At 32.5% G+C, this 15,412-nt stretch overlaps 2 protein-coding genes and 1 pseudogene across 5 annotated transcripts; 2 read left to right on the forward strand and 1 right to left on the reverse strand.

The window, feature by feature from the left end:
* Positions 1-348, forward strand: LOC147946568 (EMBRYO SURROUNDING FACTOR 1.2-like; annotated as a pseudogene). Its single transcript, XR_015595145.1, has 2 exons — positions 1-73; positions 158-348. The product of XR_015595145.1 is annotated as an EMBRYO SURROUNDING FACTOR 1.2-like (transcript).
* A 580-nt stretch (positions 349-928) lies between these two features.
* On the forward strand, positions 929-1,406 carry LOC104769351 (EMBRYO SURROUNDING FACTOR 1.2-like). The gene is made up of 2 exons (XM_019243385.2): positions 929-1,056; positions 1,145-1,406. The coding sequence occupies exons 1-2, from the start codon at positions 996-998 to the stop codon at positions 1,345-1,347; spliced, it is 264 nt and encodes an 87-aa protein (XP_019098930.2). The 5' UTR covers positions 929-995; the 3' UTR covers positions 1,348-1,406.
* Positions 1,407-8,648: 7,242 nt separating this feature from the next.
* LOC147946569 (protein neprosin-like) lies at positions 8,649-12,372 on the reverse strand. Of its 3 annotated transcripts, none has more exons than XM_087508328.1 (8): positions 12,163-12,372; positions 11,687-12,076; positions 11,236-11,489; positions 10,921-11,130; positions 10,149-10,313; positions 9,997-10,050; positions 9,761-9,907; positions 8,649-9,186 (listed from the first exon to the last, which is right to left on the reverse strand). In XM_087508328.1, the coding sequence occupies exons 3-8, from the start codon at positions 11,344-11,346 to the stop codon at positions 8,812-8,814; spliced, it is 1,062 nt and encodes a 353-aa protein (XP_087364454.1). In that variant the 5' UTR covers positions 11,347-11,489; positions 11,687-12,076; positions 12,163-12,372; the 3' UTR covers positions 8,649-8,811. The 3 variants fall into 3 exon arrangements, with proteins under 3 accessions (XP_087364454.1, XP_087364452.1, XP_087364453.1); XM_087508326.1 differs by having other exon boundaries at positions 11,236-11,322; positions 12,163-12,369; XM_087508327.1 differs by having other exon boundaries at positions 8,649-9,654; positions 11,236-11,322; positions 12,163-12,319.
* Between the last annotated feature and the right edge of the window lie 3,040 nt (positions 12,373-15,412).

Consider the following 15,412-nt stretch of genomic DNA (forward strand, 5'->3'; position numbering starts at 1 on the left):
ACAAAACAAACGATGAAGTCACCAACAGTTATATTCTTCATACTCATGTTCTCTTTCTTTGCTCTACAGCAATGTATGTATAAGGTGTTTTCATAAATATATAGCAAACCTTTGTTTTCGTTTTTTGTGTTAACGATTTGTAGTTTCAAATGTGTAGGAATGCACGTGGATGTTAGAGAAATAGATAGCGTGAACAAGCTCAAAATATCAAACTGTGTTCCTGCCCAATGCGGCGAAGATATTAGTTTCAAACGGAATTGTTGGTGTTGTTTTCATGATCAAAATATTTGTTTCTATACCAAAAAAGCATGCGAGTCCAGACCCCGTTGTCCTCCTTTAAAGTTTTAATCTTTTAGAAAATTAATGTGTAAAACAAAAAAAATCAATACATCAAAAGAAGGAAAAATAAATTAGTATGGTTAAAAACTAAATTATTGCATTTCAAAACCCAAAAATATAAATTATACTTAGTTCTTATTGTTATTATAATCACATAGAAATTGCTTATCTTGTCGTTTTATAATTAATTTTGTTATATGGATATGAATTTGTTTCATAATCTTTGAAAAGATTGTTCACGTCGTGTTAGACCATCATCATCCCTCATCTTTATTCTTTAGGGGGAGATGTCTTAAAAAAAACAAAAGTGAAAAAAATATAACAAAAGAAAGTTACACAATTTGGAAAAATCTAGAGTCGTTGACTACACTTGGCCAAGGAACACTAAAGTTATTACTGGAAGGAAGTCAAACTAAAAGTTATTACCGTTGACTACTAAAATCACTAGACGACACGGCAATTCTGTAAACAAATGTGGTTGACTGGTTAACTAGTTAACTAGTTTAGATAGTTATTAATGACAATATTTACTTTACCTATTTAATTAAGTTATGAACAATACATGTGACTATAAAATAGAAATCACATACTTTACTTGCATTTAGAGAAAATAAATCATAAAATTGTTGTCCAAGACAAACAATACAAACAAAACGATGAAGTCACAAACAGTTATATTCCTCGTATCCATGCTCTCCTTCTTTGCTCTTCATCAATGTAAGTGCTTTCATATAACAACTCTCTCTTTGTTTTCGTTTATTGTCAATGTTTGGTGGGATAATGATGTGTAGTTTCAAATGTGTAGGCATGCATGCGGATGTTGGAGAAAGAGAGAGCATGAGCAAGCTCTACATTCCAAATTGTGTTCCTGCCCAATGCGGAGAAACTTTTTTCAAATGGAACTGTTGGTGTTGTTTTCATGATATAACGATTTGTTACTGGATCCAAAAAGCATGCGATTCCAGCCCCCGTTGTCCTCCTGTAAAGTTTCATCTTTTAGAAAATTAATGTGTAAAAAAAACTTATATTAATATGTGAGAAAGAAATTAGTATGGTTAAAAACTAAATTTATTGCATTTCAAAACTCAAAAATATAAATTATACTTACTTCTTATAGTTATTGTAATTTAGGCTTTTCTATATCTTGTAATATAGTATTGATTAATTTTCTGTATATTACAACAACTCATATATATAATCAAAAAATACAATAATATGTTTTGGGACATCCAACCATGAAAATATCACATATATATGTACTCTCTCGTCTGCATACTTATGCTCACTCTATTTGCTCTAAATCAATGTATGTAAAATATAGGTTTTCTGATATATAGAAAATTTTATTTATTGAAATTGCTTTTTCATCATAAAATTTGGGTTGATGTGTGTTTAAATTCAACGTGCAGGTGTGAGGATGGAGGTTAGAGATATAAGAAGGTGGAACAAAATCTATGTACCAACATGTTTTCATGTTAATTGCGACCCTACTTTCAGTTTAAGAAGAAACTGTTATTGTTGCGGATTAAACGAAAAGCAATGCTATGACAAACACTATTGCAACACTCATTGTCCTCATCCTAAAGTTTAAAACTTTCATAAACCGATATACAACGAAGCATTATAGTGCTGAATTGTACTACTACTCCTAATGTCACTATTTGTTTCAATTAAAATAGGAAGACTTGGAAAATTAGACTACAAACTTGAGTCAATTGCAATGTTAGACCCTTTTTTTTCTCTCTCCAACATTTGCCACTTTCTTCCTATTAAATCCTTGTCCATTCATTTTATTTACAAAAATGCCATTATTTCTGATTTATTTGAATTTATTGCGAAAATGTTTATTACATCCATATCCTCATCTTCTTCTTTTATTTACGGTTGTGCCACCACCATCAATTTTCCAACAACTATGAACAACCAAATTTGAAGCTCTTAAAGCTTCAACAACCTGAATTTGTAAGTGCATCAGGTTGTTGAAGCTTTAAATAACACCCAATGCTATGAGAACTTCATTTTCTTCCATCTCCTCTCCATTTTAATCCAAGAAAATTTGCAAGTGCATTCATCTTGTTATATGTCATGATTCTTGGATAGTGATTAAATTGGTGCTGGGTCTCTACTGTGGTGACTAAAGACGACGTCCTCGGTGTTTGACATTGCAAAACAACCACCAATAAGGTTATTTTCCGGTAGATTTCATGATTTTGCTTAATTTTTTGCGAAATTAGACTTCATTTGTTAGTCTAACCGTCATAATATCATGTAAAGTCTACTATGTGGTCAAATTTGCAATTAAAAATTTATTGAGTTTCGAACCCGTAGACTGAAATTTCAGTCTCCTTAATTTCATTTGAAAACAAAAAAATATGGTTCAGACTGCATTATAATGTTTCTATCGGATACTTCGTTTGCAGTCTACTAAGGTGTATTTTTGCAATTGACCAAATTCTTGACTTTTTAGTTATGACTGTCGGACGAAGTCTTCTTCCGATAATAAAAGAGTAGACTTCTATAGTGGCTATTTTTGGATTTGACCAAAATATAAAAACATTGACCGTCATATTATTGATAGAAAATTAATTAGTTGATTGCAAAAGAAGTCTACTAGTTAAAAAATTAAAATGTTGGTCAACCCCAAAAAAGACCACGACAGACTGCAAACGAAGTCAACAATCCTGGAGACTTCGTACGTAGTCTACTTGGCGAAAGTCAAACTTGATCAATTGCAAAACTAACCACAACGAAGTTTACTTTTTCTAGTTGACGGATAGATGAAGTCTACTTGTTAGCTAGAAGTCTACTACAAAGTCAATGGTTTGGTCAATTGCAAAAATAACCAGAGTAGACTGTAACCGAAGTTAACTTGTTGAAACTTTCTAAGAAGTCTACTCTGTTCTATGTTTTTAATTGCAAAACTGACCAAAAAATTAACAAAGGAAGACAACAAAAGAAGTCAACTATCCTAGTAGACTTCATCCGGTGTCTGCTTTATTAAATTGTAATTGCAAAAATAGACCACACAAAATAGACTTCAAGGGAAGTATCTTCATAGAGGCTAGTTTATGTCTACAAGATTGACATCAACATGAAGTCTTCATAATTTGATAACCAAGTTATTGCAAATTGGTGAATAATTTGAAAGATTTTCTTGTTGTATTCTTTGATATATGATATGTATTTGTCTCTGTATGTTTTTGAAATGATAATATATTATACATATGGAGAAATCAAGTTTTTGGTTTTCTTAGGCAGTTAGGTTATTAACTTAGACTTATTTTTGAAGTCAACGAGTTGGAGTTCTGTGTGAAATCTGTATAATTGAAAAAGTCTTTAATTGAAAAAAGAGTATGATTGCTTCACAATCCATCTATATATTGGTTGAGAGAGAAGATTCTTGTTCCTCACAAATCTGTTTACTACATTGCAATGGTGAGAACTAAGAAACTTAAAAGGAACAGTTTCATATCCTGATTTAGTTTTTCTTTATAATTTTGTTTTTGTCTTCTCTTCTTTGTAGGTCGTAAACATTGTGTTGAGGTTGGCGTGGCTGCAGACCGTGCTGGATTTCAACTTCGTGTTCTTACATTGTGAAACTATGGTTGCTCTTCTTGCTGCTCTTGAGATCATACGTCGTGGTATCTGGAATTTCTTTAGGTAACTTCTGAACCCAAAAAAATTAATCACTGTGCTTGCTCCTTTTAAAGCATTTTTTACGTAAGGGTTCTTGCTTTGTCTGGTTGTGAAGGTTGGAGAACGAGCATTTGAACAATGTGGGAAAATTCAGAGCATTCAAATCAGTTCCGCTACCATTCAACTATGATGAAGAGGAAGATCGAGATAGTTAAATCTTAGATTGTTATCAAATCAAGGTTTTTTTCACATGAGTGGTACTCCAATTTTGTATAGTTCCTTGTAAAACAATAAAGAAGTAGGAAATGAGCATGATGAGTCTTCGGATATAACAATCTTTTCTACCTAGGGTTATTATTGTTGTGCTCTCTCTGTCAAAATGGGAGAGAGACCTACTAAACAAACAACATCAATCACACCTGTGAGCTATTTTAACTATGATACACCAATAATTACCCTTGAAACACTCTAAGAAATTATGAGGTATTGATCTTGCAGCAATAACCCAAATAGTTTGCCAAAACAGCATCAACTAAGTCTATCATATCACTCGAGTCTACTACTAAAAAAGCCAAGGTTGCTGCCTCTTGATATCCAACAAGGAGTGATCATATTGAAAACCTTTATCAGTTGTTCGAATTGCCTTGCTCACTAGGGTTTAGCCGCTCACCGCTGCAACAAAAGAAATGTGGCAGCTTAACTCGCCCGCAACTCCTGGAACACAAAAAGAGTATGCACTTAAACAACGGTATATACAAGTGCCCTCATCATGAAATCATGATAAGCGATACAAATACAGAATCAAGCATATGCCAAGGCCAAACAAGTGTGATTTATTGCCACGGCCAAACAAGTTGACTATTGTACCGCGATGAACACAAGAAGTTATTTCATCAAACTTGTTAAAGGTTCACAGTTCTAGTTACTTAAATGATATGCAGTTTCTAACAAGTGATGCTAAAGGACAGAATATTGAATCAGAAAGCATATGCGCTTATACTTCAGCTATTGAATTAAACAGTGACAAACAGATAAAACAACAAGAGAAGCCAATCTATAGGAACAGGTTTAAGAGCCTTTGGCCCATTTCTTATCCCTCTCTTGTGTTTAGAAATCTGCATTTTCAATCAAGAACAACTTTGATTAACACTATCATTCTCCAAGGAAAAAAAAATACACATTTTCATACTAGATAGCTCTGAACACCCAAGAACATATGAGCCTTAAGGAACCAAATCAATTTAGAACTGAGCTTAAACCCAGACGCCACAATAATTCAAAACCCTAATGAAAGTTTTAACATTTCAGAAGCAGGAAAACGAAAAGGAGAAAAACCAAATAAGAGAGACTGAGAGTTCTGTGACCTTCTTCTTAGGCACAGCCATTAGCTCCGTGGATCCGCTGAAATCAAAACTTGGAAGCCCGAATCCGAAACTCTTTTCATCGATTGAACCCGGCTGATTCTGATCAAACTCAGGAAAAACCAGCGGCGGCATAGAAATGGGGCGATCGAAAGCCATTGCTCAAACGGAGAAGATACGAACTCGGAGATCTTTTGAGTTCAGATCTAGTACCAAAAGAAAACAACAAGTAAACGATTGTCGTCATTAAAATTTGGAAATGAGAAATCGATAAGGAGAAGAAGTTGAGAGATGGATTCTTACGAGAGAAGCTGAAGTAATACCGGCGGTGGCGTCAATATCATCATCGACATCGTCGTTCAAATTCCACCAGATCTGGCTCTGATCTAGCCGCCGCTACAATCTTCAGATCTGTCAAAATAATAAACCACCCACACATTAATACACTGATTAACGAGAAGCAAACAACAAAGCATCATAGGAGAAGACAAAGAAAAGAAGAAGACATTACCTGTCTAAAACTCGAGATTAGGGTTTGGACTAAAAGGTCGATCTCTACACCATGTTTGACAGAGAGAAGAGCTGTAGATGACGAAGATGAAGAAGAAAGGTGATTATGATGATGATTTGATGAGAGACAGATTTTTTCAGTTTCAGAATCGCTTATCGCCAGAGAGAGAGGCAGAAGGTGGAAGAGAAAGAAATGAAAATTATTAGGGTTAGAGTTAGTGAAAATTAGGTATATATAACTCGGTTAATTAAAACCGATCGGTTATGCCCTGGCGAACCGAACCGAACCGGTAACCGAATTACCATATTAATTTCGCCGATCAGTTTGTTGATCCTCTCACATGTGCTGCCGAAAACCAAACATCTTGGTTTAATCTGTTCGGTTCTCTCGTTATGACCGAACGCCCATGGCTAATTATTAATAGTTGATGGCATAACAAAGTCAACCACCAATAGTCTATAGAAAAGTCTACTTAAACAAACCCTAAATCAAATAATTTTAACCTAATCAGCCTTTCCTCCCTTAATTTGACTCGTTTATATGTAAATTTATTTTATTTCAATGCAGAAAGTCTATGTGGTTATTATTTGATCAATAAGTTTATCAAATTATTTTTTATAAATTTTTTAATTAAAATTTAAACTATAATTAAGGAGTAAACCTACCTTTATGTCTTCACATATATTCAATTTATAATCTACCTTAAATAAATCTATTGCAGACTTTCTCCGGGTTACATCTGTCATTTCGGTTTCTGTTTATTATTTGGTCGTAAGGGAGTCAAATATTGAATATGAGATCTACTATTGCATTCAAAACCAAATAAATATATACAAAATGCAATTGTCCCATTAAAATAAAATAAGAACATTCCATACAATTATCTTAATTTTCTTTATAATATGATTTCGATTGCATTTTCTAAAGATTTGATATAAACTGCTAAAGTTTATCAGATTTTAATTTTTTTTATCATTTATGTAATATTAAGAAAATGAAGTCATTCTATGTAAAAAGTTAATGTACGTGATCCCCAAAAACAATATAGAATTTATGTAACAATCTTATTAAATCTATAGAATATAAGATAATAATAATTAATTGAAGATTCATGTAAGATCTATATGTATGTATTAAAATAGATCAAATTAAAAAAAAGAATGGCATAAATTTAGATGTGCAAAAAGATATAGTCATATTTTATTTTCTTTATATATCAATTATATAGGTGATTTAATTTACACCAATTTTTTTTAAGTAAATCACTTGAATACTTTTTTTTTGGACCAAATATTAAAATAATAATAATAATGACAGTATATACTTAACTTTAATCATATGATGAACCATATACAATGTAAGAACTATTTTCATTTCAATACTATAGTCTAAAAAATATAGAAAAGGAAAATTACTTGACTAATTTAAATAGTGTTTAATGATTGTATATAGTTTATTTTTTTAAGATGGTGAACAATATATAGTGTAAGAAGAGTTTTCATTTCAATTTTACAGTCTATATATATGAATATAAAATACAAACTCTGAATGTATTGAAATAAGACAAACGAAACAAGAGATATTCCATCAGAAGATTGTTTAAGACAAATAAACGATGAAATCAGAGACAGCTCTCATATGCATATTCATGTTTTCCCTCTTTGTTCAACATCAGTGTATGTCTAGACTTCTTCATATACATATGTGTGTATAATAATCATTTCTTTGTCTTTTTTTTTTGTCATTTTCAATGTTGGTTAATGACGTGTGGTTTCAAATGCGTAGGCATGCATATGAATGTTAGAGAAACAGAGAGCAAGTTCTATATCCCACCGTGTGGCCCTGCTCAATGTGGTAAAATTTTCGCTAAATGGCCATGTTGGTGCTGTATCAAAAATCCAAAGCTATGTATGAAAAAGCAAAGAGATTGCAATTCTAGTCCCTATTGTCCTCGCATGAGCTTTGAATATTTAAAAACTGATGTACCGCTATATATAAATATTTTTGTTTTCACAGCTAAATTGCTTTATTTTAATAAGAGAACTATCTATATAACTATTTGGATTCTTTTCTTTATATTATGTATTGAGAAACTTATTATAACCACGATTGTTTTTTTTTAATCACCAAAAACAAAAGAGAGATCTGATCAAAATGTTACCAATAATCACTCATTACTCATATATGCTAACCAAAAAAAAAAACTCTTTTTAAAGCACCCAAAGTCCCAACGTTATATCCATCCCACAAATATGTGTTTACATAAAAACGTACGTATATATATGTTCTACATACTCAAATCAAATATCTCCACGTCATGACTCTATCTTTTGACCTGGTCATCATGTTGGTTTGCTCATGTAAACCGGTCTGTTCTTATTGGTGTGATTGCCGTACACCACTCGCTTCAACGGATAGCTAGGCTGTGAACATCGTCAAAGCTGGGGTGTGTTAATATTGATGTGTAGGTGTGAGGATGTAGGTAAGCGAGATAGGAAGGTCGAACAAAATCTTTATACCTCCATGTTTCCTTGACTATTGCGACTATATTTTCAAAAGAGATTGTTATTGTTGCGGGACAAATCTAAATCTAAACCCTAGCAAATCTTTAAAGTGATACAATTAAGCATTATAAGAATGTTTGGAAAACTCGAAAATTTGAATCAGTAGATATGTACATCAGGTTATTTATTATAGTTCGAGTTTTCCAAACATTCTTATAATGCTTAATTGTATCACTTTAAAGACTAGAACCAGGTAAAGAATAAATCATTACCTGACATGTGAGATGATAGACAATATAAAGTATAACATATGGCGCTTGTACATTTCCTCCAATATACTTTTTCACATTTACACATAAATGAACATGATCATAACCAAAAAAAACAAATAAATGATAAAAGTGGCTCTTATAACCTAAAACACCTTCCCAATCCCTAAACCCTAATTAAAATTTTTGTTTTAAGGGCATTTAGGATTCTTGCCTGGTCCTCCGTAATAAAAATAACTCCCCCAAGCCCGGTTAGAACCACCTTGAATATCGTAACAATTCGGATGATCCGCAAGTACTTTAAGATTAGGGGAAGGAACCAAATTGTTATCCCAATCAACTACTTGGATGTTTCTGAAATAAGAAGATTTCGTGAACCCTTCCTCTGCAAAATGTCCACTTCCCATCTGTGTTGAAGTGTGGCCTCCATTTTGCGAATTTACGACTTCGCCACCGTATTGGACCATGCTCGCGTGCTCCTTCAGGTGTGTGAACAAGAACGATGGCCAATACCCGACTAGAATACCCGACCCGAATTCTAGCCACCAATTCCCATGCTTCGGATCCTGATCATCAAACATAGTATAATGTATAAAAAACACACGTAAACTATATGTCTATATTCAGTGACAATAAACTTAAGATGAATTTTAATGCATTTAATTAACAATAAAGAACAAATATGTTCTACTTTATATATATAAAAAAAGAACTAAGCATGCCTTTAATTATGACCCCATGTGAGGCTAGCTAGAGGAAATAAATAGTACTATTAATTTGATAACTCATGAGGAGCCATGCTCCTAGCATTGCTTTGAGAGTCAGTATGTTGAACTATTTGGGGACAAATGTATCAAAGAATGGAAAAAACAAAAAAAAGAATAACTTAGAGCAAAAGTAAAGAGTTTGTAATAAGTGGTATGATACTCAAGTATACTCCTCTTTTTGTTTTCTCTTAAAATGATAAAAAGAGAAAAGGATACAGCATCTTGTAATTAAAGCATATGCAGTAGATTGTTTTTTCTTTTCCTGTACTGTATACCCAATTTTCAAAGATAAGAAAATGAATGAATATTATAACTAGAGTGTGACCAGAGGAGAGAATATTTTGATGATAAATTAGAGAAGTTCAAGTTGTACCTTCCAAATAAGGAGAGTAATATCGAATTGTCCACCCTTGTATGAAGACGAGGGAGATATTGCAGCTCCAATCGCAATCTCACTATTGGTTTGGACAAAACCGGAACACAAGAGATTGTAGCAACCAGTTGCTTGATATGCATCGTTCTGTCGTCACCAAAAACATAAGAACTAATTAATAATATTCTTTAAACTCTAAACAATATATAAATAAATACAAAAGGCAGATTACTTACAGTCCAGTACGTAAAGAATCTTGGGTAATTATCCCCATAGAGCTCTGGACTCACCTAATGGCAAATAATAATTATGATCCACAGTTAGCAATTGATACTAATTATAACATATTAAAAAATTGTTTGGTTTGATGATACTAGTAATTAAGTACCTGCCAGCCAGCTTCAATGGTGTTGAGATCATTACCGAAGGAACCAGAGATAATCCAAACCTGAGATAAACTAAATTCGTATTGGTTCTGGACCTGAGGTGCCCACACATTTATGCTTGCTTTTGCACCATAGTATTTCTCTCCGCTCACGTATCCCACCGCGTGCTATATTTTTTAAACACAACCGATAGAATATAAAAAGGATTTAGTGTGTTTATGAAACTTGGCAGAGCTCTATATCGTCGTGAGAGTTTGTGTTTTCCATAACTAACTATTTTCTATTATTATGATTAGTTTGGGAAAAAAAAATGCTGACAGAATGTAGATGAGGATTAATCATTTTTAATTAAAAGAAGTTTTTTGTAGTGTAGTTTTACACAATATTCTCTCCTATTTCTTTCTTTTTTTTTGTTTTTTTATTTTTTACCGACAAGTTTGTCTACCTTCTCTTATTTTTTTATTTTTTTTAATAACAATTCTAGATAAAATTTTAAAAAGAAAGTGAAAACATTTGCGAATTTCGTTGACCACTTTTTCTCTTCTCGTCCGAAGATAGTAGATAATTAAAAATTCCATCGATTTCAAAATACAAAACATTTTCATACCAAAATTTCAAATTTCGAATTTTATTAGCACTCCAGACACAAAAAAAAAAACTTATCAATTATTTCTTTAACCAAAAAAAAAATGTATAGGTCTAAATTTTCATATGACTAAATGTTCTTGAAATAAAATAAACTTTAAGAAAAAAAAAAGGAGATGAAAATCTTACTTCATGGCCGTTACTGCTAGTGTCTCTTCTGTAATGTCTGAGTTTCTTGCCAAAGCTAGAAACAGAGTTTGCTCTGAGAATATCTTCTGCTTTTGTTCTTCTGATAGGGACAGTTCCTTCATCACATGTCTCTCCCTCCATTCCCCACAACTGGAAGCTCTTTGGCCTCAATCCTCTCCTGTTGTGCCCTCTTGGCCTCTCAGGAGGATCCTTCAGTAATTTAAGTTCACAAAGCTTTTAAATTAGTTCATCATTTCATTAACGGGTCTAATGAAGGTATGATTAAGATTTAGCTTAGCAATATGGTATGCGTACCATTGGCCTCTGTCCTCTTAATCTGGGATGATCAAATGCTGGTTGGTGATGTGATAAAACACAGTCTATGATGTCACCGTCAGGGCTCTGCAACAACAAAAAGGGGACCATGAATCAGACAATTAGAGTAAGAGAAAGAGTGTCCAGAAAAGAGAGGACAACGAATTAGAAACACAAGAAGAGGAAGAAGAGTGATTTGAAAATCAGGAACGAAGAATCCGAAACAGAGGAGGAATACAAGAGCGTGTGTGTTTCTGAAACAGAGCATTAAAGAATCAGAAACAGAACAAGTTCTTGAAACAGAGCATACAGAGCCAGAAACAGAGTATGAGAGTGTTTTTTAATGAGACATAGGAAATGAAAACATACATAGGGAGGAAGAAGGAGATTGTGTTTCTAACAAAGAGATCTAAAAAAGATGATTACGTACAATAAATCTCATCTCACTTACATGAATTGTCTTGACGGAAGGTTTATTGATCTTCCTGAGATGTTGGTTAATGGCTTTGAGCTTATTGAGCTCTTCGAGTGGCCGGAGAGTTTGGTTTCTCGCTGAGAGATTCTCGGATAAGACAGAAGAAGACAAGAGAAGAAGAGAGAGGAAAAGAATGTTAGAGGAACAAGTACGAAACAAAAGGATCATATCTAAGAAGAAGCTTCTTCTTCTTCTTCGTCTTCCTCGTCTTCTTTCTCTTGTTATCATTCTTGTTTCTTCTGAGAACGACTCTGTTTCTGTTTGTCTCATTGTATTGCATCGATCGAAACGACGGCATTTATTGCCGTTTCTGGGTTTCCTCAACACGAACTCACCTCCTCCCATCAAGACCCCAAAACGATTTCTCTTGATATTATTAAAAAAAATGAGAAAGTGAGCAAAAGAAGACAAAAACCCCCTTGAATTATTTTATAATCTCCTCAAGCTCTCACCATTTCCAAAGCCATTAAAGCTAAATTTCTTCATCTCAAACCCCAAATAAAGAATCAAGAAACACTCTTATTGTCTTCTTGGGGTCTTCTTAATGTTAACAAAAAAGAAAGAGAGAGAGAGAGAGAGAGAGAGAGAGAGAGAGGGAGAGGAAGTGTATTAAAAGAGGTTTACGGAATTGTGGTGTCTTAAAGTAATAGTCTAAATGTTTCTATGTGTGTTTTGTGTTGGTGTTATAAGTACTTGGGTTGTGATGAAATCATTCATGCCTTTGTTTACTTTAACCTCCAAAAATACAGAGGAACCAAAGATTAGATTAAAAAAATGACAAAATCATAAAAGCCCCACTGACATAAAGTGACGACATAAAGTATGACTAAGCAAAATCTAACTACGATGCTTTTCTCTTTCTTTTTTTGTTGTTGTTGTTGGTCCATGGCTTAAGAAAATGAGTATGAACACTTCCTCCGTAAATTACCTAAAAACAATTTTAGCTGGAACAGAGGACAAGACTTTTAAACTAGATTAATTAATGAGACAGCTTAAGAATGGTAATCTCTTTTAAAATTTTATAAATCTCATTCAAAGCATTGTACCTGTTATATCGGATTTTTTGGACTATATGGACTGTGTAATTCAAACTATCGTAAAATCTGTTAAAAGGTCAATTCTATGACAGTAACGATAAAATGTAGATGGACCATACCCTAATATTAAACCTCAAACCTTAGTTTCCATCCGTAGAACTGATGCTATATATATATATATTTTTTTTGTTTTCGTTATAAATATTGCTAACGATAAATTATCAAAAGAGAAAACACATGCATGAGTCTAAATACAATATCTTTTCTATTATATACTATGATAGTTTTCAATCCAAAAATGAAAAAAATGAGATATTTTAAAATCATATGGTCGAAAGAGAAAGAAAAGTATGGGGGAGGAGAAGTGTTCCCAATTAGCGATACAAAGCCTGAAACATTGTATGTTTGTGTGTGTGTGAATATATGTATATAGCCAAAGATAAAAGGAAAGTCCTGTGTTTTCTGTGTTCCTTATGATAATGACAGTCAAAATTATGTGTTTCTTCTTCTTTGTTTTATCTTGTGTTAGTTTGTGTTCTCTTTGAGTCTTTTCGTTAACCAAAAAAAAAAACATTTTCTGTATCTTTTAGAGACAAAGAGAGAATTTTGCAAATAATTCACTTTTTTCATATTGTTGATTCTTGAATTTAGCTTTTTCTCTTTTCTATCTTCCCTATATGTTCCTTCTGTCAGCTACTCTCTCCTTTTTCTTTTCTTTTACAAAACATAATATATTATTAAATATTATTTCCATCATATTGTTAAACTTGTAATCCTCTAATCAGATTTAAATAGCAAATAATTTAAGATAATTCAATAATTTACAGCAGATGAAATTCAGTTTTTTCTTTATCAATTAAATATGGGTCTATATATAATTCCTTTTTGGTTTAAGAAAATTTTTTTTTTTTTTTCAAACTGTGTATCTTGTCAACAATAGTTAATCCACGTAACAAAAAAATTTAGAAAATGGGTAACCAAATTTGATATTATTAATAAGTTTTTGGTTTATAAACGTTGATGTAACTAGTATATGCTGCTCAATACATTTGAAGTCTAATATAAGAAAGTTTAATATACAAGTGAGTAGTGACTAGTATAACATGGTTGATGGTTGTGTTGGCACGCGCGGCTGGGTATTAGCAATGCATGCTCGAGTGCGTATGTTGTGGACCCATCCCTGCATGCCATTCTTAATTTATTCCCACCAATTATCATTTCTTATTGCTCTCTCGTGATTTTGGAATCGTATTTTTCAATATTCTAAACCTAAATAGCATAAAAAGGAGTTTAATCTGAATACGTACAGTTTTATACACTTTTTTTTTGTCAACTGGAATTGTATTAGAAAGATATATCATAGTCCTTACATTCCTATACAGCACAACGTACAGTTTTATACACTAGTATTTAGTTTTGTTCTTCACAAATTTAGTTTTTTTCCCATCGATTTCATGAAACAATCTTTAATTGTGTTGTGTCTAACATGGACGGACATGATTACCCTCGCGGTCCATAATGAATAATCAATAAGCCATACTATATATTGTATTATTCAACCAACAACATTCATAATATTATATACTTTTATATGTTGCATAACTTGAGAGTCAGACTCGTAATCATATATCCATAATCCATGTACCAAGTCATGGGTTAAAGATTCTTCCACATTTCCACCATTAGTGGATTCTCAAAGGATGAAAAACAACCTTAAACTTGTTAATTAAGCATTGAGTACGAATATCGATTATTCATTCTAAATTAATCCTTGGTTTAGTTTATTTTGCGTAAATGTCAAAACTAACTCATTACCATATGTTTATCGTGAGTAGCACAATTTTCCAAGTATATATAATTAGTTTTCTTCTGCATGTAGATACACGCCATAGCATACGGATGAGATCAATATTCAACAGTGACTTTTCTTTGATGTTTTACATATAATTTGTCGAGAATATTTGACAATATCGGTAGAGAACATCAAAATTTATAGACGAACACTAGTACTAAATAATTTCGAAATCTAGTTAACTTAGGCTCCTGATTAAAACTTTATGTTTATAACCAATAATTTGCTTCGGTTATGGTATGCAGTAACCGCCATATATATGATTCTTACACAAATGTATGTCATTATTGCATGGTGGTTGGATCATATGGTCAAACCGTTGTGTGATCTTTGTGTATTATTGTGATTTCTATTAACATACACACAACCGAATTTGTGTGCATTAAATGTCGGTCGATATGCAGTTCTATCAACTGAACTAACTGGTGTGGTGGTTGGATTCAGAGAAGGTCATCTGCGAGATTCCAATACATATATTAAATTAGTACAAACCAAAAAACTGAGAAAGAAACACAGAAAACAAAGTCAAAGAGAGTGGTGGATGATGAATCGACATGTATCATTTGGCAGTTAACTTAACATAGAAACAAAAAGAATCATCTTTAATTGCATCCAATTATTTCGTGAATATTGCCAAATTACGGGCGTGTAAAAGCTCAAACGAAAATTACTCGGGAAAAAGGAAAACTCATTATTTATTGATATAGTTTTGACCCCATATAGTTAATTGTAACTTACTTAAGTTAACTAGAATTTAACTTTGATTTAAGTAGTCTATCTATGTTATGAGTCTTTTGACTCTACTGAAACAAC

Source organism: Camelina sativa, chromosome 3, assembly GCF_030686135.1.
Source record: "Camelina sativa cultivar CO46 ecotype springtype chromosome 3, ASM3068613v1".
NCBI lineage: Eukaryota > Viridiplantae > Streptophyta > Magnoliopsida > Brassicales > Brassicaceae > Camelina > Camelina sativa.

What these genes read in the sequence shown, in the direction of transcription:
- LOC147946569 (XM_087508326.1), bottom strand. An exon ending in TAAGAGGACAGAGGCCAATG is followed by an intron (nt 11,131 to 11,235) that starts GTACGCATACCA and finishes AAATTACTGAAG; the next exon opens with GATCCTCCTGAGAGGCCAAG. An exon ending in CTAGCAGTAACGGCCATGAA is followed by an intron (nt 10,314 to 10,920) that starts GTAAGATTTTCA and finishes TAAAAAATATAG; the next exon opens with CACGCGGTGGGATACGTGAG.
- LOC104769351 (XM_019243385.2), top strand. Translation starts at nt 996, where the DNA reads ATGAAGTCACAAACAGTTATATTCCTCGTATCCATGCTCTCCTTCTTT. An exon ending in CTTCTTTGCTCTTCATCAAT is followed by an intron (nt 1,057 to 1,144) that starts GTAAGTGCTTTC and finishes TCAAATGTGTAG; the next exon opens with GCATGCATGCGGATGTTGGA.